Raw genomic sequence first — 26,101 nt, 5'->3', positions numbered from 1 at the left:
GACAGGAAGTAAGAGTTTTATAACATTTTTACATGTCAAATAAACATTTAATAGAACTCACTTATAATGGAGACTGGTAAGTTTTTGGTGGCTACTTTAATGATCATTTTCTAAAATAAAGGTGTCTCTTTCCAAATACTCAGTCTCAGATACTCAATAACCAGCAGGTAGCAATTATAACTATATATTTCAAGGGAATGTTGGATATGTTAATTTTCTATGTTGCTTCTGGACCATTTTATAGTGAGTTTCTAAAGGAATGAGAGGAGCAACAGTATGATAGTAAGCTGCTATATAAGCCATCATGTCAGAATACTACTCTTTTGGGGCACCTGGCTCGCTCAGGGTGGTGAGTTTGGCTCCATGTTGGGTGTAGAGATTGCTTAAATAAATAAACTTAAAAGAAAATCTTAAAAAATATACTACCATCTTGTGATACACTCTTACAAATTAAGAATTACCCTCTAGACTCTCTTTTACTCTGGAGTAGAATTTTATATAAGTTCTGTCTTGGACCCCTGTATACGGGGGTGGGTAGTAACTGTATCAATGGCTCTATGAGATCGTTATACTTTTCTGTGATCTATCCGTTACTTAATTAGGTCTTTATGAATGTATGCAAAATGAAATTTGTACCCGACCTACTTTTTAAATTTCCCTCAAGGCTTTTGTTGCATAGGAAAGCTTTGCCAACTCCATTATTACATGTTTATTGTAGAAAATACTGAAAAAGCAAATTGAAGAGAAATCGTTCATAGGCCATTGTTAATGTTGGTGTATTTCCTTTCAAGCATATTATGTTACTGGAGGTTTTTTGTTTTTTGTCTCTTTACTACATGTGAACATTTTCCCATATAATGAAATATTCTATTTATTTTAAAAAGTTTATTTATTTTGAGAGAGAGAGAGAGCGTTCATGCACGTGAGCCTGGGAGGGGCAGAGAGAGAGGGAGAGAGAGAATCCGGAGTAGGCTTCATGCTTTTCAGCAGAGCCTGATGTGGGACTCCATCTAACAAACCACAAGATCATGACCTCAGCCAAAATCAAGAGTCGGATGCTTAACTGACTGAGCCACCCATGTGCCCCTGAAATACTCTTTGTAAACGGGTCACAAATTGTCAGGGTATATATATTCAGCTATAAGATATCTGGCTCAATATTATTTAAGTTTCTTTTTTTTTCTATTGCTAGCATGAAAGAAAAGGAGACAAGAGTGTAAATTGATACAACTCCCTTTGGAAAAGTACTAACTTATTGAAGCTGACATAACAATTTTGCTTCTAGGTATTCAACAGGAATTCATACATATATTCACCAGAAGACCTATATGGAATGTTCATAGTAGCATTATTCATAATATCCTCAAACTGGAAACTGCTCAAATGCCCATCAGCAGTGGAATGAATAAATTTGTGATATAGTCACACAATGGCAATATAATAAAGCAAAGAGAATGAACAGACTGGAGCTAAATGCAGCAGGATTGGTGACTCTCAACAGATGCTGAACAAAAGCAGTCAGGCACAAAAGAGTATATTCTTTATGATTCTGATACAAGAGAGTCCATTTTGTAGGATTCCATTTATATTATATTAAGCTCAAGAACAGGGTAAACCAGTGGGTCTCAGTGTGGTGTAATATTGTTCCCCAAGGGGCATTTGGCAGTGTCTGGAGGCATCTTTGGTTGCCACAACTGGAAGAGACCAGGGTTGCTTCAGAGCACCCCACAGTGCACACGACTGTCTCATAACAAAGACCTATCCCTGGGCTAAAGTACTCTGTACTGTTAAAGGTAAGGGTGGCGGTTTCCCTTGGGTAGGAATGGTGTGATTGTTTTTGATTTTAGTGCTGGTTACATAGGTGTATTCAGTTTGTGAAAGTTCATTGAGCTGCATGCTTCTGTTTATCTTCCTGTAGGTATTTTACACTTCAATCAAAAATTTGTATGAAAATCAGACTTCACATAAAAATCCAGGTCAAAGACATCTTGTTTTCATTTTTTAACCTTTATTTATTTTTGAGAGACAGTGCGAGCAGGGGAGGGGCATAGAGAGAGGGAGACAGAAACCAAAGCAGGCTCCAGGCCCTGAGTGGTCAGCACAGAGTCCGATGTGGGGCTCGATCTCATGAACTGCGAGATCATGTTCTGAGCCAAAGTCAGACGCTTAACCAACTGAGCCACTCAGGCACCCCTCGAAGACTTCTTTTGAAAGATAGGACAGTCTGATAACTCCCATATTGTAGCTAATAAGCAGTAGGCACCCCCACCCCACCCCCTGCCCCACACCCTTTGGTTGGTGCCTGTTTTCCAGGCCCCATTTTCTTGTTTCAGTTACTTGTATCCCCTCATTGGTATCTTAAACAGCTTGAGTGAGATAGAATTCATACACACCATACAGTTTACCTATTTGAAATGTACAATTCAAAAATTTTATTATATTCACAGGGTTGTGTAGCCATCACCACAATTTAATTTTAGAATATTTTCAATCCTCCAAAAAGAAACCTCATACTTACTAGCAGTCACTCCCTCCCCCCACCCCACCCCACCATCTCTTTCAGGTCTAGGCAACCGCTAGTCTTAGTTTTTGTCTTTAAATAATTGTATGCATTGAATTTTGTTGTCTCTTTTCTAAAACAGGATTTATAGTAGTTATGCAGTATTTCATCATGAAGTTACGTCATAAATTGTATAAAATTTATCTTATATTGGGCACTTAAGATAAATTACTAGATGTGGAATTACTGATCAAAGGATATAAACATTTTAAAATTCCTGATAAATATTAACCACAGTGCCTTCGGGAAAGGTTGTATCAGACTGCCCTCACCATCAGTGGATGATGGTATTTTTTTGCAAATTTTATGTTGTCATATTGGACAATATGTAGTTATACGCGGTCATATTGGAAATGTTAACACATTTTTTATTTTGTCTTAGACATGTTCATTCTCCTAGACTGATGATTATTCAGACAGTTGATTTGACCTAAACTCAGGCTGTTTTGGACAAGTGTACCAATATTGTCCTTTTTTACATGAAGACAGTACCACTTAGGATGTGAATGAATGCATTATCCCAGGTTCCCCTTACTTCTCCAGCTGGTTCCTGAAGGTTCTTACATTTAAATAGAGTGGCTTTTTGCCAGCACAAATTGACACTTCAGCCCATAGTGATGTACTTTGTTTCCTTGTTGGTTAATAGAGCCAAGATTTCAAACTACTTTCCACTAGGTTTTATAATTTGACTCACAATAAATTAAATTTTGTGTTTCTCCAATAACGTCCATAGCCAAGACCTCTTTTGAAAACAAGTTGTTTGTATGTTTGTAATACATAGATTACTGTTTGCTAGTGAGCTGCCATGATGCTTTTGCTTAGAAATTGTCACTAGCTAGTTATTAAACCTCTATTATCGCTCATGCAGAATTAACTTCCACTTAAAGCATTCCAGTTAAACAAAACTTCATTGTAAACCCTTTAATTGATGCCTTGTCTCTGCACATAAAGCAGTCTCATTCAGGAGTGTGAGTCACTAGCACGATTCTTAGTGGGTTGCTCAGCTCATGATCTGGGATGCCCAGATAGTTAATACTTTAGAATCATGGTGAGTCAATATTACATTTTTTTAGTTTTATTCAACCATAAATTTTCTGGGGGGATGACTGTTTGGGAAATGCCTTTTTGAAAATTTGACATCTTATCATTGTTTCATTTCACTGCAGTTACTTCTTTCCTGCTCCTTAGAGTTCTGAATGCCACATAATTTGTTGGTTGTTTTATGAATTTTATTCTGCCTGAGGTTATTTTCATCAGGTGTTAATAGCAAGACCTTAGAAATCATCTGATATTCTCCACTTATTTCACAAATGAAAAAAAAAAAAAAACGGGGTGGGGTGGGGAGAAATACTCCTGAAGTGCCTGTTAGAATCTCTTACCTCCAAGTTCAGTGCTTGCTCTGTCTTGTTGTCATAAAATTCAAGGTTAGGAATCACTATTCTAGAATATTAGTTTTAGTTCATCCTGGACTTTGTTTTTATTAAGACACATTTTTTTTTTCAATATATGAAATTTATTGTCAAATTGGTTTCCATACAACACCCAGTGCTCATCCCAAAAGGAAGACACATTTTTTTAATGTTTATTTTTGAGAGAGTCAGAGACAGAGTGTGAGTGGTCATGATCTCACGGTTCATGGGTTCAAGCCCCACGTTGGGCTCTGTGTAGACAGCTTGGAGCCTGCTTCAGATTCTGTGTCTCCCTCTGTCTTTCTCTGCCCCTCCCCCACTCACATTCATATTCTCTCTCTCTCTCTCTCTCAACAATAAATAATAAAAAAATTTTTTTCATTTATTAAGGATTTGAGAGAGCTGGCCGACTCCCTATATGCCCAGAGGGCCAGAGACCAACCCCACTGGGGCAAGTCTCCAAGAGACTCCTGCTGGCATTAGATCACACTGCGGCTGGGCCCAGGACCCAGAAGCTGGGACCCCTGAAAGTTGGTAGCTCTCCCTTGCTCAGTCCTGCTTTCCCCAGAGCAGACTTTGCCAGATCCTTCCTGCTCTCCGTGGAATTACTCTTGATGGTGCATCTCACCAGCAGAGCACACACAGATCACAGGCCTGACCCTCAGTTTGGAGGAACTCTGAGAAAATGAGTTGGGTTTCTTTTTAATTTTTTTTAATGTTTGTTTATTTTTGAGAGACAGAGTACAAGTGGGGGAGGGGCAGAGAGAGAGGGAGACAACAGAATCTGAAGCAGGCTGCAGACACTGAGCTGTCAGCACAGAGCCCAGTGCCGGGCTCGAACTCATGAACTGTGAGATCATGACATGAGCCGAATTTGGATGGTTAACCAACTGAGCCACCCAGGCGCCCCTGTTTTTAATTTTTAAAAGAAACTAAGATTTTAAAATCTGGTTTGTAATAGGCTTGGGGTTGGGGTGTTTTTTGTTTGTTTTTTAATTAGAGGGAGATTAAAACTTGGCTCTGACCCATTTGGACTTTGTTGTTGCATTTGTAAAACATTTAGAATTTAGCACTACTTACTTGAAAATTTTTAATTTCCTGTTTATTATAGTTTCGTTTAGATTAAAAATTGACAAGGGACAAGTTATTGGGTTTTTTTGTTGTTGATTTGGAACCCTTGGGAGCTTTTTTTACATGAGTCTATTCCAAAGATATATATGAAAGTGGTATTTTTGGATTAACTTTTTGTGGCCAATGTTATAGTAAAGAGCTTGCAATGGAAAAAATGAATCAGATAAACTGAAAAGTAAAACATTTCCCTGTAGTGTCACTACACTATAAAATATGTTGAAAGTTAACAGATGATTTTAGTTTGCTTCTTCTAGTTCTCTGTTGTTTAGCATATATAACTGTATAGCACATATCTCTTGAATACAACTGTAGTTTTTAAAACGTGTTTGTAAATATCCTACAAACTACTACATTGCAAGCTTCTTGATGATAGATAAGTACCAATTGCATGAATGAATTTTAGTCTAAAACTTTTTTATCCTTTTGTGGTATTAACATAAAATTTATCATTTTAACCGTTTTCTAAAGTGTATAACTTTGGGGCACCTGGGTGGCTCAGTTGGTTAAGCGTCTGACTTCAGCTCAGGTCATGATCTCTGGTTCATGAGTTTGAGCCCCACATCAGGCTCACTGCTGTCTGCACAGAACCTGCTTCAGATCCTGTCTCCCCCTCTGTCTGCCCCTCCCCCATTCATGCTCTCCCCCTCTCTCTCAAAAATAAATGAACATTAAAAATATATTTAAAAAAAGAATTAAAAATAAAAAAATTAAAAAATATGTGTATAGCTTTGGGGCATTAAGTAAATTTATATCGTTGTATGACCATCTCCCGAACTTTTGAATCTTCCCGGCAGAAACTGTACCCATTAAACACTAGTTCCCTGTTCCTCTCAGCCCCTGGCAATCACCATTTTATTTTCTGTTTCTATGAATTTGACTATTGTAGGTACCTCATGTAAGTAGAATCATGTAACATTTGTCTTTTGTGACTGACTTCTTTCACTTAACATAATGTTGTCAAGGTTCATCCATGTGTCAGAATTTCCTTCCTTTCGAGGCTGAAAAATATTCCATTGTATATTACAAAATGTCATGTTTTGTTTATTCATCTGTCAGTGGACAGTTGGGTTGCTTCTACCTTTTTTGGCTCTTGTGAATAATTCTACAGTGAACACGAGTATACAAAATCTCTTGGCATCTCTGCTTTTGTTTCTTTCACTATATACCCAGGAGAATTGCTGGATCATAAGGTAATTGTATATTTAATATTTTGAGGAAACTGTAACCGAACTGTTTTCTATAGCAACTGCACCATTTTAGATTCCCAGCAGCAGTGCTCAACAAGGATCCAGTTTCTCCATGGCTTTGTTTACATTTGTTCTTCTCTTTTCTTTTCCTTTTTGGTAATAGCCATCTTGATGGGTGTGATGTGGTATCTCATGGTTTTTGTTTGAATTTCCCTAGTGATTGTGATAGTCTAAAACTTCTTATAATTTAAACTCTTATTAACCCAGACTTTGTTTCTTAAAAAATATATTGAAATCATTGGTGAGGAAATGAGGGAACCAGATTCTCATACTCTGATAGTGGAAATATAAATAAATAGGTACCAGCTTTTTGGAAGGGTAATTTGGTAATACAAATCAAAAGCTTTAGAATTTTTGGAGAGCTAGAGGGCAAAGAAATTGACCTTTTTTTGTAAACATGCAAAAATATCTTTCGCAATGTACAACTGTTCACCAGCAATTCTTTTAGAAATGGGTGTGTGTACCAAGTTGAGTATTACAACAGACCACTATAAACAACCTACATGTTCAACCATAGAAGCTTGGTTAGATTCTGGGAGTGGGAGTTGGGTAAATAGAATGTGAGAATGAGCGTTTTCAACACGCGCTCTGGGTAATTCTGATAAAGGTGGTCTGTGGACCACATGTGAGGTTCCTTTATTCATCACTACTTACATGCTTTAATTTGAGGTTCCATGGTATGCTAAGACTCTCTTGCAAACTGGTCTTTGACTTCCCTGTTCAGCCTTCTCTATGGCTACTTCCCAAACATCCTTCATCATATTCTAGTCTAAGAGGCTTCTTTTTTTTTTTTTTTTAACTTTTATTTATTTTTGAGAGACAGCATGAATGAGGGAGGAGCAGAGAGAGAGGGAGACACAGAATCCAAAGCAAGCTTCAGACTCTGAGCTGTCAGCACAGAGCCTGATGTGAGGCTTGAACCCATTAACTATGAGATCATAACCTGAGCCAAAGTTGGATGCTCAACCAACTGAGCCACCCAGGCGCTCCTGACATTATTTTTTTCAAGGTTCATCCATGTTGTGTAACATTTTTAAGGGGAATTTGTTGGGGGGGGTGGTTGCCATGGAATGTCTGCTTGTGTCCCTTGCCCCTCTCCTTTTGGATTGTTGGGTGTTTTGGGGGGTAGGTTTTTGTTTTTGTTCTTGGAACTCTTTATATAGTAGAGAGATTAGGTCTCTACCTAGGAAAGAGTTACCAAGGGGGTACCTGGCTGGCATGCCTAGTAACTGAGTTAGCCAGGCACCCCAGGGGGGACATTTCATTAAGGAAGTGACTTTTGAGCAGACTTGAATGAGAAAGTCCTGCCAGTATTGATGCCAGCGTTCCAAGCAGTGAAAATAGCAAGTGCAAGTGCAGAAGTCTTGGGACAAAAGCATGGCATATTTGTCTTTTCTTTTCTTTTTCTTTTTTTGATGTTTACTTATTTTGAGAGAAGGAGAAAGAGAATCCCAAGCAGGCTCCACCCTGGCAGAGCAGAACCAGTTGCCAGCTCGAACCCATGAGTCCTAAGATCGTGATGACCTGAGCCAAAATCAAGAGTCAGACGTTTAACCGACTGAGCCACCTTTTTAAAAATTGTTTATATATTTTGTTTATTTATTTCTGCACTGTCGGTGCAGAGCCCGACTTGGGACTTGATCTTACAAACTGTGGGATCATGAACTGAGCCAAGATCAATAGTCTGATGCTTAACTGACCCACTTAGGTGCCCCCACTTTTTTTTCTTTTTTCTTTTTTTAAGAATATATATTTACTTATTTTTAGAGAGGGGGGACAGGCAGAGAGAGAGAAAGCATGGCATATTTGGTGCAGTCTGAGGAACAGTGAGGATACAGGTATTTCTGAGTCAGAATGAGCAAGAGGGAGGATGGAAGGAGATGAGACCAGGAAGTGAACTATGGTCATGTGGGCATGTTGTAGACTGTGGTAAAGATTTTTGATTTTATCCCAATAGAGTTTTGAGCAGGAGAGGGACATGATCTGCCTTACTTTTTAAGAGATTTATTGGGGTTACTTTTTGGAGAATAGATTTGAGAGGGATAAGAGCATAAACTAGGAAACCAGTTAGAAGATTTTGCTTTTCCAGTAGTCCTGGTTAGAAATGAAGGTGGCTTGGGGTGCCTGGGTGGCTCAGTTGGTTGAACGTCCGACTTAGCTCAGGTCATGATCTCACAGTCTGTGAGTTCGAGCCCAGCGTCGGGCTCTGTGCTGATAGCTCAGAGCCTGAAGCCTGCTTTGGATTCTGTGTCACCCTCTCTCTCTGCTCCTCCCCTGCTTACGCTCTCTCTTTGTCTCGAAAATGAATAAAAACATTAAAAAAAAAAAAAATGAAGGTGGCTTGAATCAGAGTGGTAGTAGTGGAGGTGGTAAGGAGTGGTTGGAAGGATTTGCCAATGGTTTGGCTAGGAGTGAGGCTGACTTGAAGGTTTTTGACCAGAGGAAACACATGAATAGTGGAGCCATTTACTTAGATTTGGAAAACTGAAAATGGAGTAGGTCTTCGGAGGATGGGAGGATTGTGGTATGAGAAATGTGCGGCCTATTAGACATCCAGGAGATGTAGAGTAGCAGTTGAATTTCAGGCCAAAAGTTCAAGGGAAATGTTGAAGCAAATGGGACATCATTTACAAGTTGAATTCTGGCTGGAGGAACCTGCAAAGAACACTGAAAAAGATAGGGTAACAAGATAGGATAAAAATCAGGACATGTATTTAGAAGTTTAGAAAAGGAGAAGTGACACTGAAATAGGAACTGAAAAATAAGAGCCAGAAGAGTATGGTATCAGGGAAGCCAAGTGGAAAAAAAAAAGTATTTTGGAGAGGAAGGAGTAATCAGGTATATCAAATACAGCTTAGGAGTGCCTGGGTGGCTCAGTCGGTTAAGCATCTGACTCTTGATTTCGGCTCAGGTCATGATCTCATGGTTCTTGAGTTTGAGCCTTGAATCAGGCTCTCTGCTGTCAGCACAGAGCCCGCTTTGGATCCTCTGTGTCCCTCCCCCGCTTGCTCACATGCTCTCTCTCTCTAAAATATTTTTAGAAATTTAATTTTTTTTTAATCTTTATTTATTTTTGAGAGAGAGAGAGCATGAGCAGGGGAGGAATAGAGAAGGAGACACAGAAATCCGAAGCAGGCTCCAGGCTCTGAGCTGTCAGCACAGAGCCTGACGCGGGGCTCGAACCCACGAGCTGTGAGATCATGACCTGAGCTGAAGTCGGACGCTTAACCGACTGAGCCACACAGGCACCCCTATTCTTAGAAATTTAACAGAAACAAAAAAACATTTTAAAAATATATATAGCTTAAAAGATTGAATAAGAATTGACCATTGAATTTGGCACTGTAGAAGTTATCATTGGCAAGTAGTTTTGGTAGATTGGTGGTATCTAGGCTTATTGATATGTGTACTGTTCCATCACATAGATGTTACCATAGTTTATTCACCACTCATCATCAGTTATTAGCCATTTAGGTAGTTTTCAATTCTTAAGGTATTTTACATATGCAGATTCAGATGGGCATGCTGTATTTGAGAGCATTGTGAAGTAATTTATAAATCAATGCCTTATTGGATATTGGAGTTAAGAAAATACTGCATAGCAAAAATAAAAGACTTTGGAGTTAAACTAGCCTGTTTGAACCAACCTGTGCCAGTAGCTGACTTTGTCTACATTACTCAAGTTTCATGAACCTGATTCTTATCTAAAAGATAAGATTTTATGAGGATTAAAATAAATGAGCACTTTGTATGCTTCCTAGCACATGTGTGTTCAGTAATCCTAAATTGTGTCTTGTTCTTTTTTTTTTAAGTTTATTTATTTATTTTAATGTTTATTTTTGAGAGAGAGAAAGCGTGGTTGTATTTTATGCAAGCGAGGGAGGGGCAGAGAGAGAGAGAGGGAGACAGGATCTGAAGCAGGCTCAGTGCGCTGAGAGCAGAGAGCCATATTCTGGGCTGTAACTCACAAACCGTGAGTTCATGACCTGAGCTGAAGTCGAACGTTTAACCGACTGAGCCACGTGAGTGCCCCAAGTTTGTTTATTTTTGAGAGAGCATGAGTGGGTGAGGGGCAGAGAGAGAATCCCATGCAGGGTCTGAGCTGTCAGTGCAGCACCTGACACGGGGCTTGATCTCACAAACCATGAGATCATGACCTGAGCTGAAATCCAAGAGTCAGGCGCTTAACCCACTGAACCACCGAGGCACCTCTTGTTGTTTGTCTTATAGGGAAAATAAAACTTTCTGAATAAAACTTTCTGAAAAAAAGTGTTAGTAATTGGTCTTGGAAATGTAAGGAGGTGTATTTTGAGGGTGGAGAAGAGGAAAACAGTTCTTTTGGGTCATTCCTATGGAGATTTTTCAGTGATAAGAGAGAGAATAGGAGAAGATAGTCAATTTGAGTGATTATCCAATTTAATTCTATTGTGATCAGAGCACATACTTTGTATGATTTGAATAATTTTAAATGTATTGCAGCTTTGATAATGGCCTAGAATATGGTCTATCTCAGTACGAGTTCTCTGTGTCCTTGAAAAAATTGTGAGTTCTTTTGCTGTTGGGTGGAGCGTACTCTAAATGTCAGTGGTTTTGTGGTTTAGTGGTTGATAGTAAGTAGTATTTGTTTTTTATATGCTTACTGTTTATTCTGTGAGTTATTGAGTGAGCGGTGTTGAAATCTCCAACTATTAATTGTGGATTTGTCGATTGTTCTTAATTCTATCAGTTTTTGCTTCCTCTCTTGAGGCTCTGTTAATATGTGTATAAACGTGAATTTTTATGTTGTATTGATGAATTGACCCCTTTATCATTGTAAAAGGACCTTTATTTAAGGCTATTCATTGCTCTGAAATAAACTTTTTCTGGTAATACATAGTTACTTCTCCTTCTTAATTAAATTTTTAAATAAAGTTTATTTATTTATATAAAGAATAGGTGGGGGAGGGGTAGAGAGAATCCCAAGCAGGCTCCACACTGCTAGCACAGAGCCCAATGTGGGGCTCAATCTCCTGAACCGTGAGATCATGACCTGAGCCACCCAGGGGCCCCTCCTCTTTTTTTAAAAAAAACATGTTCATTTGAGAGAGAAAGTGAGCAAGCAGGGGAAGGGCAGAGAGACAGGGAGAGAGAATCCTAAGAAGGCTTTGCCTGTCAGCACAGAGCATGACATGGGGCTCAATCCCACAAATCTTGAGATCATGACCTGAGCTGAAATTAAAAGACACTCAGGCATGTCATTTACTCCTTCCTTTTCTTCCTTCCTTCCTTCCTTCCTTCCTTCCTTCCTTCCTTCCTTCCTTCCTTCCTTCCTTCCTTCCTTCCTTCCTATTTATTTTTGAGAGAGACAAAGAATGTGAGTGGGTTAGGAGCAGAGAGAAAGGGAGACACAGAATCTGAAGCAGGCTCCAGGCTCTGAGCTGTCAGCACAGAGCCCGACACGGGCCTTGAACTCACGAGCTGTGAGATCATGACCTGAGCTGAAGTCAAATGCCCAATGGACTGAGCCACCCAGGTGCCCCTCCTCCTTTCTTTTGAGTACTGTTAACATGTTACATCTTTCTCCATAGTTTTGCATTTAATCTCTTTGTGGCTTTATACCTAAAGTGGATTTCTGTGTAGGCAGCATATAGTTAGATCTTGTTTATTTAGTCTGACAATTTCTGCCATTTATTTATTTATTTGTTTGTTTGTTTATTTATTTATTTATTTATTTATTTTAATGTTTATTCATTTTTGAGAGAGAAAGAGAAACAGAGCATGAGCGCAGGAAGGCCAGAGAGAGAGGGAGACACAGAATTTGAAGGAGGCTCCAGGCTCTGAGCTGTCAGCACAGGGCCCAGTGCAAGGCTTGAACTCATGAACTGCGAGATCATGACCTGAACCAAAGTCAGGCACTTAACCAACTGAGCCATCCAGATGCCCCAATTTCTGCCTTTTAATTGAATATTTAGCCTGTTTACATTTAATGTGATTGTTGATGTCATAGGTTTTAAATCCACTATCCTCCTATTTATTCTGTCTCATTTATTTTTATGATTGCATAGTATGTCCTTCATTGGTTTATTAGCTGTAACATTGTTTTGTTATTTTAATAGTTGATTTTGGGTTTACTACAGCCATCTTTTAAGTTATTACAGTCTACTTGCAATATTAAATCACTTCTTGTATTATATGATAACCTTACAACAGTATATTTCCATTTCCTTTCTCTCTGCTTTTTGTGATATTGTTTTTACTTCTATTGTTTTACTACTTTTACTTCTATGTAAAAGAAGTGTGATAATAAATATAAATTCCAGGGGCTCCTGGCTGGTGCAGTTGGTGGAGTATGGGACTTTTGATCTCGGGGTTGTTAGTTCAAACCCCACATTGGGTGTGGAGATGACTTAAAAATAATTTTTTTTAAGAAAGAAAGATCACTCCTACAATAATTAGTTGTTGCCATTTTTACTTTAAACAGCCAGTTATCTTAAAAAAATTTTTTTTGTTTTTAATACAGCACATGTAAGCAAGGGAGGGAGCAGAGAGAGAGAGAGAATAAGAATCTCAAGCGGGCTCCAGACCCTATCCCACAACCCTGAGATCATGACCTGAGCCGAAATCAAGAGCCGGATGCTCTTGTCGGGAGACAACTAGGGAGAAAGCAAATGGTTTTCTGAAAGGTGTTGAACAGAGATTAAAAACAAAAACTTTGAAGTGAAAATTCCTAATTTCTAGTCCAGTGTTTTACCTGACACCTCACTCCATACAACAGCCCATTTTCTGCTTAAACTGTCCTGTGAACCAAGCAAGGTTCATTGCCTCATGAGGCTGCTTATTCTTTTTATGGACAGGCTGATACAGTGGGAATTTATTTTCTAGGAGAAAAAAGTGGAGAGATTGTAATAAGTATAAAGCAGGTCCCATAGGAATGCATTTATTCATCTGTTTGTCAAACATTTATTTAACACTTAAAATGTGCCAGTTATTGCTAGAAGCTAGGGAAGCAGAGGTGAAAGACAACATCTAGGGGCTCCTGGTCTGATGCAGTAACAAACCCAAAAGTTGCAGCAGCGTTGGGAGTAATGGTGCTTGCCTTGAGGTCTGGCACAGCTCTTAGCTCCACGTACGTCCACCATTTGACTGTCTCCCATTGTACAGGACACTGGCACATCAGACCCGGTGTCTACTGAATGGAGTTTATACCAACTTCTCTTGTCCCTATTCTCAATGCCCGAGTAAGTAATTAAACTTATAAACTTATTAAATAAGTAATTAAACCATTTCTGTTGGAGATACCACTTTTCTAGTTTTATTCTTCCTTCCCAACTGCCAAGAAACCTGAGTTCTTTTTGTTTGACTTTGAGTTCATTCTGCACATAAGATCTTAAACTCTGAAATTTCCCCTTTTGATCTTTGTGAATTTTTTTATTAAAAAAATTTTTTAATGTTTATTTTTGAGAGAAAGAGCACGAGCAGGGGAAGGGCAGAGAGAGAGAGAGAGAGAGAGAGAGAATTTGAAGCAGGCTCCAGGCTCTGAGCTGTCAGCAGAGAGCCCAACACAGAGCTCGAACTCAAAAACCGTGAGATCATGATCTGAGCCAAAGTCGGACACGACACTTAACTGACTGAGCCACCCAGGCACCCTGATCTTTGTGAATTTATTCTGATCCCATGGATTGAGCCACCCTGGTGCCCCAACCACTTTAATAACTGTATGATCTTAGGCAATTTTGTAACCTTTCTAGATCTCATTTCTTCATCTTTAGAAGGGATCTAATCATGTGATCTACCTCCTGGGATAATCCAAATAATATGCTTTGTATTTAATCTTCAAAAATCCCATGAGTTCTGTTCTACAGAAAAATGTGGTAAACTTTGGATCCTGTTAGGGTATAACTGTAGAAAACTTCAAATACAAAGAATTTGGGAGGGAATTATGTAATTTATTACCATGTTTATGCCAACTAATTTTTAAAATTCTGTTTTCTAGTACAAGACAAGGTAGATTTGTAACCTTAGTTATTTGGAAAACGGACTAAAAATAACACATTTGGTTTGTGTCCAATAAATGTTATATAAGCAAACATTTTTTTTCAGTGTGTGTTATTTTGTTTGTGTGAATCCTTTTGAATTATGGGCTACCATGAATTATAGTATTCTTTACTTAAAAAGTCATCCTAGAAGGAATAGTTTTTCCACCTTTGAATCTATTCAAGAAATTGACTGATGTGACTATATAGAAACAAAATTTGAGGGACACCTAGGTGGCTCAGTCAGTTAAGCTTCAGACTCTTGATTTTGGCTCAGGTCATGATCTCAACAATTTGTGAGATAGAGCCCCACATCAGGCTCCGTGCTAACAGCTGAGAGCCTACTTGGAATTCTCTCCCCACCTCCCTCTCTGCCTCTTCCCTGTTCGCATTCTCCTTCTCTCTCAAAATAAATAAACGTTTAAAAAAAATAAAAATTAAAGGAAGACAATAAAGTGAAGTGTTATGTTAAATGCCAAATGATTAATGTCTATACTATATTAAAATATATTCTGCATGGGGTGCCTGGGTGGCTCAGTTAAGCATTCGACTTCAGCTCAGGTCATGATCTCACGGCTCCTGAGTTCAAGCCCTGCGTTGGGCTGTGTGCTGACAGCTTGGAGCCTGGAAGCCTGCTTTGGATTCTGTGTCTCCCTCTCTCTTTCTCTGTCAAAAATAAACATTAAAAAATTTTTTTTAATAAAAAAAGAATATATTCTACAAATACATGGGCAAAAGGCTAGAAATAGTCCATGAAGTGGGGAAGCATATGGGGGAGTATGTCTTGGTATATTAAAAACATAAATTGGGGGCGCCTGGGTGGCTCAGTTGGTTAAGCATCCGACTTCAGCTCAGGTCACGATCTCACGGTCCGTGAGTTCGAGCCCTGCGTCGGGCTCTGGGCTGATGGCTCAGAGCCTGGAACCTGCTTCTGATTCTGTGTCTCCCTCTCTCTCTGACCCTCCCCCGTTCATGCTCTGTCTCTCTCTGTCTCAAAAATAAACATTAAAAAAAAATTTTTTTTTAATAAAAAAAAAGAAAACATAAATTGAGGGGCGCTTGGCTGGTAGACTGTGCGACTCTTGATCTTGGGGTTGTAAGTTTGAGCCTCATGTTGGGAAAGAGATTACTTAAAAAATCTTTAAGAAAAACGCACAGTGGCGCCTGGCAGGTTCAGTCGCTTAAGCGTCTGACTTTGGCTCAGGTCAGGTCATGATCTCACGGTTCGTGGGTTTGAGCCCTGCCTGGGGTTCTCTGTCTCCCTCTCTCTCTGCCCCTCCCCTGTTCATGATCTCTCTGTCTCTCAAAAATAGATATTTAAAAAAAAAATTTTTTTTTCAAGTTGGATGACAGTGCAAAGCAAGAGCCATACAGATTTACATTTCCTGTGACCTAATAATACTGCTTCCTAGAATTTGTCTATAGATAAATTCAACCAAAGCATAAAGAATATATTTTTTCAGGAGGATAATAAGTACATATGTACATGTAAATCAATTGGGCTTTCTTAGAAAAGACATTTAACAGCTTGCCATCCCCCTCCTGTTGTGCTCCCATGTGCTCCACTCGTGCTCCACTCATCCTGTGCTCCCATGGCACTTGCTTTAAAAGATGAAGTATGGAAATGATTTTTATGTTTCCATGAGAGCCATTCACAGAGTAATTGCACACACTCACTCCCCATTCTGTATTCATGTCTGTTTGCTGAAAAAGGGAAGTCAGAGAAGATTATGTCCTGAATTTTAGGTTTCTGATAGCAGAGCAAAAAAATGGTTCAGAAGAAAGGGAACTGTAGTGGAACATTTCTAAAGAAAGAAAATTTCCCAAAGTTACTAAATACATCACATATACCGAAGGTATGGGTACAGGGTGCTGTGGCATTTGTGATTGCCCTTGGGAAGCCAGGTTCTTAGGGTTCAACATTTTCTAAGTCTAGACTGTATCTTAACCAGTATACAGTGCCTACTTCTATATGTGTATAAATTGCTGCTTTATAAGCTCTGAAGGACATAGGACTAATTCCTCCTCCCCCCAGAAAAGGTAGATTATTATATGAGATGCTGAACCGTTGAGAACTGTTTCATCACATTAATTGCTAAAAAGATACTTGTCTTTGGTATGGAGAGAGGTGTAGGGGAGGAGTTTTCTAACAGTTACACTGTGATTTTGACTAATTGGAGTAAATCGAACTTCAGGCTTTAGGGAAAATGCTTTAGATGTGGTGTTTGGAAAAATCTGAGTCTGAACTTGGGGGTGTGAATCATTACAGGAGTTGTGTTAGAAACTTGACTATGTCACCATTTAAAGATTGCGTATTACTCTTGTGGTTTTATAACTTGTATTCAGTGAGAGAAGTGGTAAAATGCTTGTGTGGTCAGATTCTGCATGTAATCTTGATACTTCCATGTTCTGTAGGTGCCTGTACTATCTGTCTTTTTTTTTTTTTTAAGTTTATTTATTTTAATAGTGCAGAGAAGGGGCGGAATGAGAGGGAGAGAGAGAATCCCAAGCAGGCTCTGCACTGTTAGCACAGAGACCTACTTGGGACTCAGACCCACAAACCATGAGATCATGACCTGAGCTGAAACCAAGAGTCAGACACTCAACCGACTGAGCCACCCAAGCACCCCTTTTCTTAGTTTTTCATTGACGTTTTGGAAAATTTTCCAGGTTTTTTCCCAATATCTTACCCCATCACCACCAGTTTTTCTTATTAAATTACTATGAACACATAACACTTAGAGATTGTTTTAAATTTATTAAATGATAGCAAATGAACAAAGTTGGCACCTTATGGATGACTCCTGGCCATGACTATTCAAAGTTGGCAGAACTTGATAATAAGTAATAATTTGGGGGCTCCTGAGTGGTTCAGTTGGTTAATAAGCGTCTGAGTTCGGCTCAGGGCATGATCTCATGGTTCGTGAATTGCAGCCACACATCAGGCATTACGCTGGCAGTGCAGAGCCTGCTTGGGATTCTCTTTCTGCCTCTCTCTGCTCCTTCCCCACTTGTGCTTTCTTTCTCTCTCCCAAATAAACTTTAACACAAACACACACACACACTAATTTGTCCTGGTTTTATTTTGAGAGACAGAGTATGTATGAGAGGGGGAGGCACAGAGAGAGGGAGAGACAGAATCCTAAGCAGGCTGCACACTTTCAGCACAGAGAGCCCCAGTGGGGCTTTAACTCACGAGCTGTGAGATCATGACCTGAGCCGAAGTCACACACTTAACCGACTGAGCCACTCAGGTGCTCCCCACAAGATTTTATTTTTAAGTAATCTCTACACCCAGTGTAGGGCTTGAACCCAAAACCCCGAGATCAAGAGTCACATGCTCCACTGAGTCAGCCAGGCACCCCGGTGTTATTATTTTTTTTAAATCACAGTACAGATGCAGGTGTTTTCTTTCCGTGAGCAGTTTCTTTGTGTGAAGCTGTAAATCACCTCCAGTGTATTCAAGTGTCCCAGTGACTGAGAGCCAGCTGTTGGGTGTTTTAACTAAACAGCTTGCTCATTGTTGGCCATTCAAATCCCAGTGAGAGGTATTAGCTGCTCCAGGGAATAGAACGGGGATAGAGCATCCAGGGTGAAGATTTTCGCAAGGCCTTTAGTGACCCAGCTTAAATTTGTTGAGATTTTTCTGCTTTGGCTTTTTCCTATAGGTGCCAGAGTTGATCTGCTTCAGATTTTCATGAATGACTCATCTTCCTGTCGTGTTTTCTTTTCTTTCTTTAAAAAAATTTTTTTTTAGTGTTAGTTTATTATTGAGAGAGAGAAAGAGCATGAGCATGGGAGGGGCAGAGAGAGGGGGAGACACAGAATCTGAAGCAGGCTCCAGGCTCTGTGCACAGAGCCTGATGTGGGGCTCGAACTCACAAACCACGAGATCATGACCTGAGGCAAAGTCGGACGCTTAACCAACTGAGCCACCCAGGCACTCCATCCTGTCGTATTTTCTTAGACTACAATAACTTAATCTTTGGGTCACTTTAAACATAGTTCCTCCTATCACATGTATTGGGAGGAATATACGGAGGTATTCAAACTCAAGCATGTTTCTTCCTCATGCTGATTAATTCCTCTGCTCCATAGAAAACTTGTTTCTTCCTGAAAATGGCATTTTAATGATTATTTTCTGTAGGAGGAAGCTTGTGACCTTCACTTGTCTTTTTTCCTTCCAGAGGGAATCTGGAAAAGTTATAAGCAAAACATCATTTCTCTAAGAAAATTCTGGATAACAGAAGTTCTGAGTAACAGGTAAAGTATATTTAAACTTCTTGGATGCTGATGATCACCTATAATCTACAAAAGTAAACTGGGAGTGGGAAGAAGAGAAGAAGGAGAGAGAAGTGTGCTTTGTGTCAGGGGTAGCATTAGGAATTGTATATACATCATCTCATTTAGATGATTGTTACCCAGATGCTGGGTGTATAGATCTAAGAATCTCAGAATAAAACTGCCCTTCAAAATGCTGTTTTGAATGGATTTGCCTATGGATTGGATTTAATGTCCTCACACCACAGTTTGCAAACGTAAATCTACCATAGACCAAATACAGCGGTACACAGAATCCTGGAATCTGCTATCCTGTGCAGTCTAGCCAGTTCCTAGTCTTCCTAGTTCCTTTCTGTCTTTTGTTTTAGTTCTTGATCATTGCCAGTTATTTGCAGCTGTATCATCTCCTTGATTCTTTTTAATACTTTGTCACCAGGTCCAAAATTTAAATTTCCTAATAAAGTACCTCTTCACAATGGGGTCCAACCCAAGTGTCCCCATTATGTTCTCGGTGAGAGTCTTACCATGACTGGAAAGAATAGCTACACCTCTCACACTGTTTTCTTATTTATATCTCACAGAGAAGTTTATGAAATAATAGTATGCATAAAGAATCTAGTATGCTGGGTCTGAGAAACACATCTCAGATGTTAGCTACAATTTTACCTTTGGAACTAGGGAAGACATGAAAGCTAACCAGACTTCTAGGATTCTGTAGGTCCAAAGATGTGCTCATAGACTGAGGTGAATTGTCCTTCCTGGGGGTAGTAGAGAGTGAGATGCTCTTTATTCTAATTAGCACTCTGGCATGAGCCTTGAAGTTAGATTTCAAGTATTCAAAAAAGTAGTTCCTAGAGATACCATCAAAAAATTAAGTTGTTCAGATTTTTGTATTTGTTGATTTTCCTTTGACATTTTTCATTTTTCCATTTTTATCAGGGCAAACCAATTCCATCACCATGAGTTGGAGCTTCCTGACTCGCCTGCTAGAGGAGATCCACAACCATTCCACATTCGTGGGGAAGATCTGGCTCACTGTACTGATTGTCTTCCGGATTGTCCTTACAGCTGTAGGAGGAGAATCCATCTATTATGATGAGCAAAGCAAATTTGTGTGCAACACGGAGCAGCCAGGCTGTGAGAATGTCTGCTATGACGCCTTTGCACCCCTCTCCCATGTGCGCTTCTGGGTATTCCAGATCATTTTGGTGGCAACCCCCTCGGTGATGTACCTGGGCTACGCCATTCATAAGATTGCCAAGATGGAGCATGGCGAAGCAGACAAGAAAACAGCTCGGAGCAAACCCTATGCAATGCGTTGGAAACAGCACCGGGCTCTGGAAGAAACAGAAGAGGACCATGAGGAGGATCCCATGATGTATCCGGAAATGGAATTGGAAAGTGAAAAAGAAAATAAAGAGCAGAACCAACCTAAACCCAAGCACGATGGCCGCCGGCGGATTCGGGAGGACGGGCTTATGAAAATCTATGTGCTGCAGTTGCTGGCAAGGACCGTGTTTGAGGTGGGTTTTCTGATAGGGCAGTATTTTCTGTATGGCTTCCAAGTCCACCCATTTTATGTGTGCAGCAGACTTCCTTGCCCTCATAAGATAGACTGCTTTATTTCGAGACCCACTGAAAAGACCATCTTCCTTCTGATAATGTATGGTGTTACAGGCCTTTGCCTATTGCTTAACATTTGGGAGATGCTTCATTTAGGGTTTGGGACAATTCGAGACTCACTAAACAGTAAAAGGAGGGAACTGGAAGATCCGGGTGCTTATAATTATCCCTTCACTTGGAATACACCATCTGCTCCCCCTGGCTATAACATTGCCGTCAAACCAGATCAAATCCAGTACACCGAACTGTCCAACGCTAAGATTGCCTACAAGCAAAACAAGGCCAACATCGCCCAGGAACAACAGTACGGCAGCCATGAGGAGAACCTCCCAGCTGACCTGGAGACTCTGCAGCGGGAGATCAAAATGGCTCAGGAGCGCTTGGATCTAGCAATCCAGGCCTACAGTCACCAAAACAACCCTCATGGTCCCCGGGAAAAAAAAGCCAAAGTGGGGTCCAAAGCTGGGTCCAACAAGAGCAGTGCCAGTAGCAAATCAGGGGATGGAAAGACCTCCGTCTGGATTTAATCTTGGCTGGGATTAAAACTTGTGCTCTTCCATAGTCCGTGGTAAGCAGCGGCTCACTGAATAATGGCCTCTGTTGAGTAAACATTTGGCTCTGGTTATCTTCAGGGATGCTGTTGGCTCATGATCCACGCTCAGGGGACTCTGAAAGCGGGGCTGGGACGAGGGGGAGAAAAGGGGAAACACCGTGTTCGTGGGCACATATTTCAGCAATAATACTGTTATAGAACTTTACATTTGTGTCTTCCAGATCTGGAAAAAAAACAGATATATTTAAATCATTCTTGTTGAAAAGTTTTTGTATGTACAGTATTATGGTACATTTTTTTAGTATGAGTACTTTTTTTTGTATTTGTATATTGGACCGCTGTAGTTACACTTTTATATTAAAGGAAAAAAAATCCTTAAGGTAATGCCTATTAAGCCAGTGTTATTACTTTGTTCAGCAAATTCCACCCTGGGTTTAAAGTTTTAATAGATGCTACACCTAATAAAAGTGCCTCTCGTGTTGCAGGGAAGATTTCGGATATGTCAGGAGCCGGAGGAGGAAGCATCAATTTTCAATCTTGGAAAGAAAGTCCACAGTAGAAGGAGGCTGAGATCTTTTCTCCTTTACTTAAGAAATCTTTGAATCTCATTCACCTACCCAAACCTATATCTAATCTTTGAAAACCTGTTTGTATTTTCAAAGGATATAAATGATTAACTGCAGGATTCATTTAATTATCAAGCATTGCCAGCATATGCCTCGATGGTGTGCACATAATTTAAGTTCTCCCAAAAGGCTGATACACAAAAGTGTCCTCAGTCTGGTAGCAGCGTGGAGACCCTGACCAGAGGTGTTACTAAGATTCCTCTATTGCAAAGCCATGCCTGGAAAATGAGCCCTACTACAATGTTTAGTTGTGGACCTATTTGATTTGCCTTAAATCTCTATCCAGAAACCTGCCTTTCTGGTTTCTTAAGAAACCAGTGGTGGATATTTTCTTTGGATGTTAACATTAGAAATAAAAAAAATTCTCTTCTCGGCTAAAAATACTCAGAGCCATTTGTATTGCCTGTGGCAGAAGGCCTAAATCCAAATTCCTTATTTTTTTGTAATTTGCTGCATAACTTTTGTAATTTCTGTACTTCTGCCAATGTAGATTTCTTTCTGTGTAGAAGACCAGTCAGAATGGGGATTCTATCTGTAAATAGACCTAAAGAGAATTTCAGAATTTATTCCCTCAAGGCATATCTATTTGTTAATGACAAGCATTGATGTTCACATAACACTTACAATTTGCAGTATTTTATTGATATTTTCAGTCCTGTATTCTGTGGGAGAGCTTTGCTCTCCCAGCCCATTCACATCGTTTGTCTTACAGTTTATGAGCTTGTAAGCAAGAGCTTGGTAAGGATGTAAAGGAAGGGGCCTTTGTTTCCCATGGAGCTTTTGGGTTTGAGTGTCTCACTGTTTTCTAATAGAAAGCAAGCCACCTCTGACTTTGAAATTAAAAAAGTATTATTTTTTAGGTCTTAATTTTAAAATGTCCATTCTTTATTATTTAGGAGAATCCTGGAACAGCACCCTTTGGGCATTTCTTTTTCATTTCTTTCTTTGTTCTACTCAGAAAATTTCAGCTTATCTTCTAGCCATGCATTAACTTTTTTTGCCCTTTTTTTTTTTCTTAATCTATAAATTTTAGCCTAGAGAAGCTCCTTATAATCTCTAAACACCTTAATCAGAAAGTAAACTCAGGAGAGACTGAAGGGGAATTTCAGAAAACAATAGACCTGACATGTCCTGGATCATTAGCAGACTCGTGCAGTTTCCTTCATACCAAGTGTTTTATAAAGAAATTCAAGTGCTTATTAGAAAACAGGCAAGCTTTTAAACAGCTAAGCTTATTTAAGATGAAGATCTATCAGTCCCCTCTGGTGTCACTAGAGATTCAAGGAAATTTCTTAACCAAAGGACAGAAGATAGATACACACTCAATGCACATCTACACAGAGCCTGAAGGAGACAGTGGCTTCGCCAGAGGAAAGGCTGGGGGCTCGAGAGTGACAGAGAGGAAAGGAGTCAAGCAGAAATGCCAGGCAAAGACGTGTGATGCCAGAAGCGTCTACTTAGTTCCTACAAACAGTGCCCTCGGTGTTTCCTCTTGGCTTGTTCCGATGAAAATGTTATTTTGTGTCTGGATAATTCTTCCAATATCTTAAAGTATATAGAAAAATATTCTAAGTCACTTCACATGTGCAAGTCTACTCTCTCACCAAAGTTTTAGCTATGACAGAGTTCCCAACTCTCACTGCTTTCTTGGTACATTTCTTCAGCCTCTGAACCATGGGAGTTTGCCAAAGCCATTTCCCCATAATGGCATGTCATGGACCTCCATTAGGAAAATGGCCCTATCAGTGTCTAGCTTAACCCATGAATTGGGTCTACATCGAATCTATAAAAATATCATTCTGGTTATTCTGGAACTTACAGGTATTAGTATAAAAAGCCTGTCCGCAGGTTTTTTTTTCCCCTATCAAAATTGTATTCCTTGGAATTGCCATAAAGTCATGTCTGTCCTATGACATTTGCTTCTCTAAATAGTTGAGTGCTTAGTCCTTCCATCTACTAGAACCAGGATATGGTCAATATGTTTATATTTCTTAATATACTATTGGATCTATTCCGATGTGTTTTTTGCTCATTTGTGTTAAAATGTGTTACCAGGAGAGATTTATAAAACAAGCTTTTTTCTTAATTCAAATTTGAAGGGAGAATTAGATAACATTTTCTCCTAAAGAAGTCTTAATGTTCACTTTGTGGCTTCATCTTTGCCTTATGACTTAGTTTTTTCCTGTTTCTATATTTGCTCATTGAAAGCCACAAATATGTTATCTCATTTGAAGTCCGTTTTTCTGGGGATTTTCCTTGACTAATCTGCAAAAAACTACTTTTGATAAAAATGAACTTTGTGATCTAAAATGGTTTTCACAGCCCTGACAACTCCCACATATCTGTCTTTTACAAGGACACCTATGTCTTTAAAGAGAAAAAAAAGTCCTCATTCGGTACCGTAACTCTGTCATTTCTTAATGGTGTAAAATTAAGCCGTTCACCTGACTTTCCCAAGTTTCAGGAGCTACTTCTTGGAAGTGTTATGAAGTAGTTAGAGCCTATGGTAAAAGGTATTCAAAGACCAACTATTTATTGGTCATGTGTCTGAACTTGGGTCTTCAAGAAAAAAATAGTTGACAAAACTACACAATGGCAGTAGTAAACCATCCTCCAGTGCTCTTGATCACAGGAGTCGGTGATGGCTTAAAACACTTGGCTTTAAGCAGTTTATACCAAGAATGGACTTAAATGTCATTCCCGTTAGTCATACTGATGCTTTACCCTTTCAGCTTATAAATGTCCATGCTTTATTCCTTCTGTCTCATTTAGGAGACCGTATACCTCTAACATCTACAGTTTATGATAAATTTTTGGCCAGCTAGCTTGCAGTAAAGGCAAGTATGTTATACTTGAACCTACTTTAAGAAATGCCTTTTTATAAAGGAAAGGTCTTTCTTGACTGAAAGGGACCTGAAAGTCAAAGATACACAGTTGTGGGTCATTTTGATTGGAAGATTCCAGGTATTAGGTTAATTGTATCTGTATAAAATCATGTAATCTCATGAAGAGCCTTACCACCTGAAAATAAGAAAGCCCCAGCGCCTCTACAGTGTAGAGTTTGGAAATAAAAGTTACATTCTGGCCACACATCATGGAGAGATTAAAAGATTTTATTTCTTGCCCCTAATGCAGTTGTGTTGTTTTTAATAATAACGTTAAGTGAGTTTGGTTCGTGCACATTCCACCTTAATAGTCATACTTTTTAGAAAGAGGCAGTCCAGGGGTGCCTGGGTGCCTCAGTCGAGTCTCCGACTTCGGCTCAAGTCATGATCTCACAGTCTCTGAGTTCGAGCCCCAGGTCGGGCTCTGTGCTGACAGCTCAGAGTCTGGAGCCTGCTTCTAATTTTGCATCTCCCTCTCTGCCCCTCCCCTGCTCATACTCTGTCTCTCTCTCTCTCAATAATAAAAATTTTTTTTAAAGAGACAATCCATAGTATTCTAAAATCCAGGAGTCCAAACAAAAGAAAGTCTTACTCCCGTGCAAAGTCCCTACAGAAATAAAAGGAGTAAGTGTTTTACATTTCAAGGTTGGCTTGTTGAACCAGCAAAGACATTGGCTATTTGCTTCCAAGATTGGAAATTTTTCTTTATTGTACTTTCCAATTGTGTTTTCTTTAATAAAGCTCTTACAGAAGTCTCTACCTCAGGCACTAAGTATTAGATACAGTTAGCATATTGATACTGAAAAACTTAGCTAGGACTTCTAGCTTTTTAAGATAATTGAAATATAATTTTCAACTGTTAACCAGCAATCTAATGTCATGTGTGGTTTGGATGTTGTATGAACAGCTAAGGAATTACCATTCTAGTGCCAAAGATCACTCATTGCTAATTTTGTTCTGTACAGTTAATGTAAAACTTTTATGGTGGGGACAGACTTCTGTGCTCGGGGCCTTGTCTCCAGGAAGATTTGTCAGTTCCAAATGTTTTGTGAGTTCCAAATACAGTTTAGAAGATTCATTTGTGGTCTGTGCATCTTTTCCCAAACTTGAGAACTCGGCTGCCAGTAAATGTCATATTGAGGATTTTACCCCATTCTTTGTGTAAAATAGTACCTGATGGCTTAATGGTTTGTACAGAAAACCTGATATGAAAATCTCTCCTAGTACGTTCACCTGTAAACTGATCTCAGTGGGAATGCATGAGCAGAAAAACTTCCAAGCAGGTGACTTGGGCTCAAAACATGCCCTTGTTCATAGCTGAGTTACACAACTCTTGATTACTGTGGCTACGCGGATTGGCATATTACTGGCATCCTAAATCTGGGAAGGGGATGTGGCCTTGTGTAGGAGTGGGGGGGTCTGGAGTCTAAGCACAGAAACTGGGAACACAGCCTGTCTCGCTCCCTGTAGTTCTCAGGGCCTTTTCTCCAAAAGGGGGGCCTTCTGAGAGGGATGTTCCCTGCAGACCCACACTGGTCTTGGTATGGCTAACGTGCCTTTTGGGAAGGAAGTGTGGGAGGGGGTTAGGAGAGGGTAGCATTTATTGCAAAAGTGCCCTGTGTTCACCCCACCCTGGGCCCGGACACAGAAGGCTGGCTGGTAGGTCACGCAAAGAGCGCACCCTCAGCAGCAGAGTGTAAACTGGTCAGCCAGCCATATTTGGTAATAAACTTGTGAGCCGTTCCAAGCTGTTGGAGCAGTGAAGGCACCCTGT

General features: G+C 39.7%; 1 protein-coding gene across 4 annotated transcripts in view; it reads left to right on the top strand.

Annotated features, from left to right (window-relative positions):
- GJC1 (gap junction protein gamma 1) overlaps positions 1 to 25,405 on the top strand; it is a 38,424-nt gene extending 13,019 nt beyond the window's left edge. For 3 of the 4 annotated variants that reach the window (XM_086687531.1, XM_086687530.1, XM_086687532.1), the window contains exons 2-3: positions 18,547 to 18,622; positions 19,580 to 25,405. In XM_086687531.1, the coding sequence (XP_086543657.1) occupies positions 19,600 to 20,790 (1,191 nt within the window). In that variant the 5' untranslated portion in view covers positions 18,547 to 18,622; positions 19,580 to 19,599 and the 3' untranslated portion in view covers positions 20,791 to 25,405. Of the gene's footprint in view, positions 1 to 11,709; positions 13,565 to 18,546; positions 18,623 to 19,579 lie in introns of those variants that run through there. The other variant, XM_086687533.1, reaches the window with a different exon arrangement.
- The last annotated feature ends 696 nt before the right edge of the window (positions 25,406 to 26,101 follow it).

The sequence above is a fragment of the Puma concolor genome, chromosome E1, assembly GCF_028749965.1.
Source record: "Puma concolor isolate L17-30 chromosome E1, mPumCon1.1.hap2, whole genome shotgun sequence".
NCBI lineage: Eukaryota > Metazoa > Chordata > Mammalia > Carnivora > Felidae > Puma > Puma concolor.
Note: the sequence above shows the minus strand (reverse complement) of the source record. Positions and strands in the feature narration are given on the sequence as shown.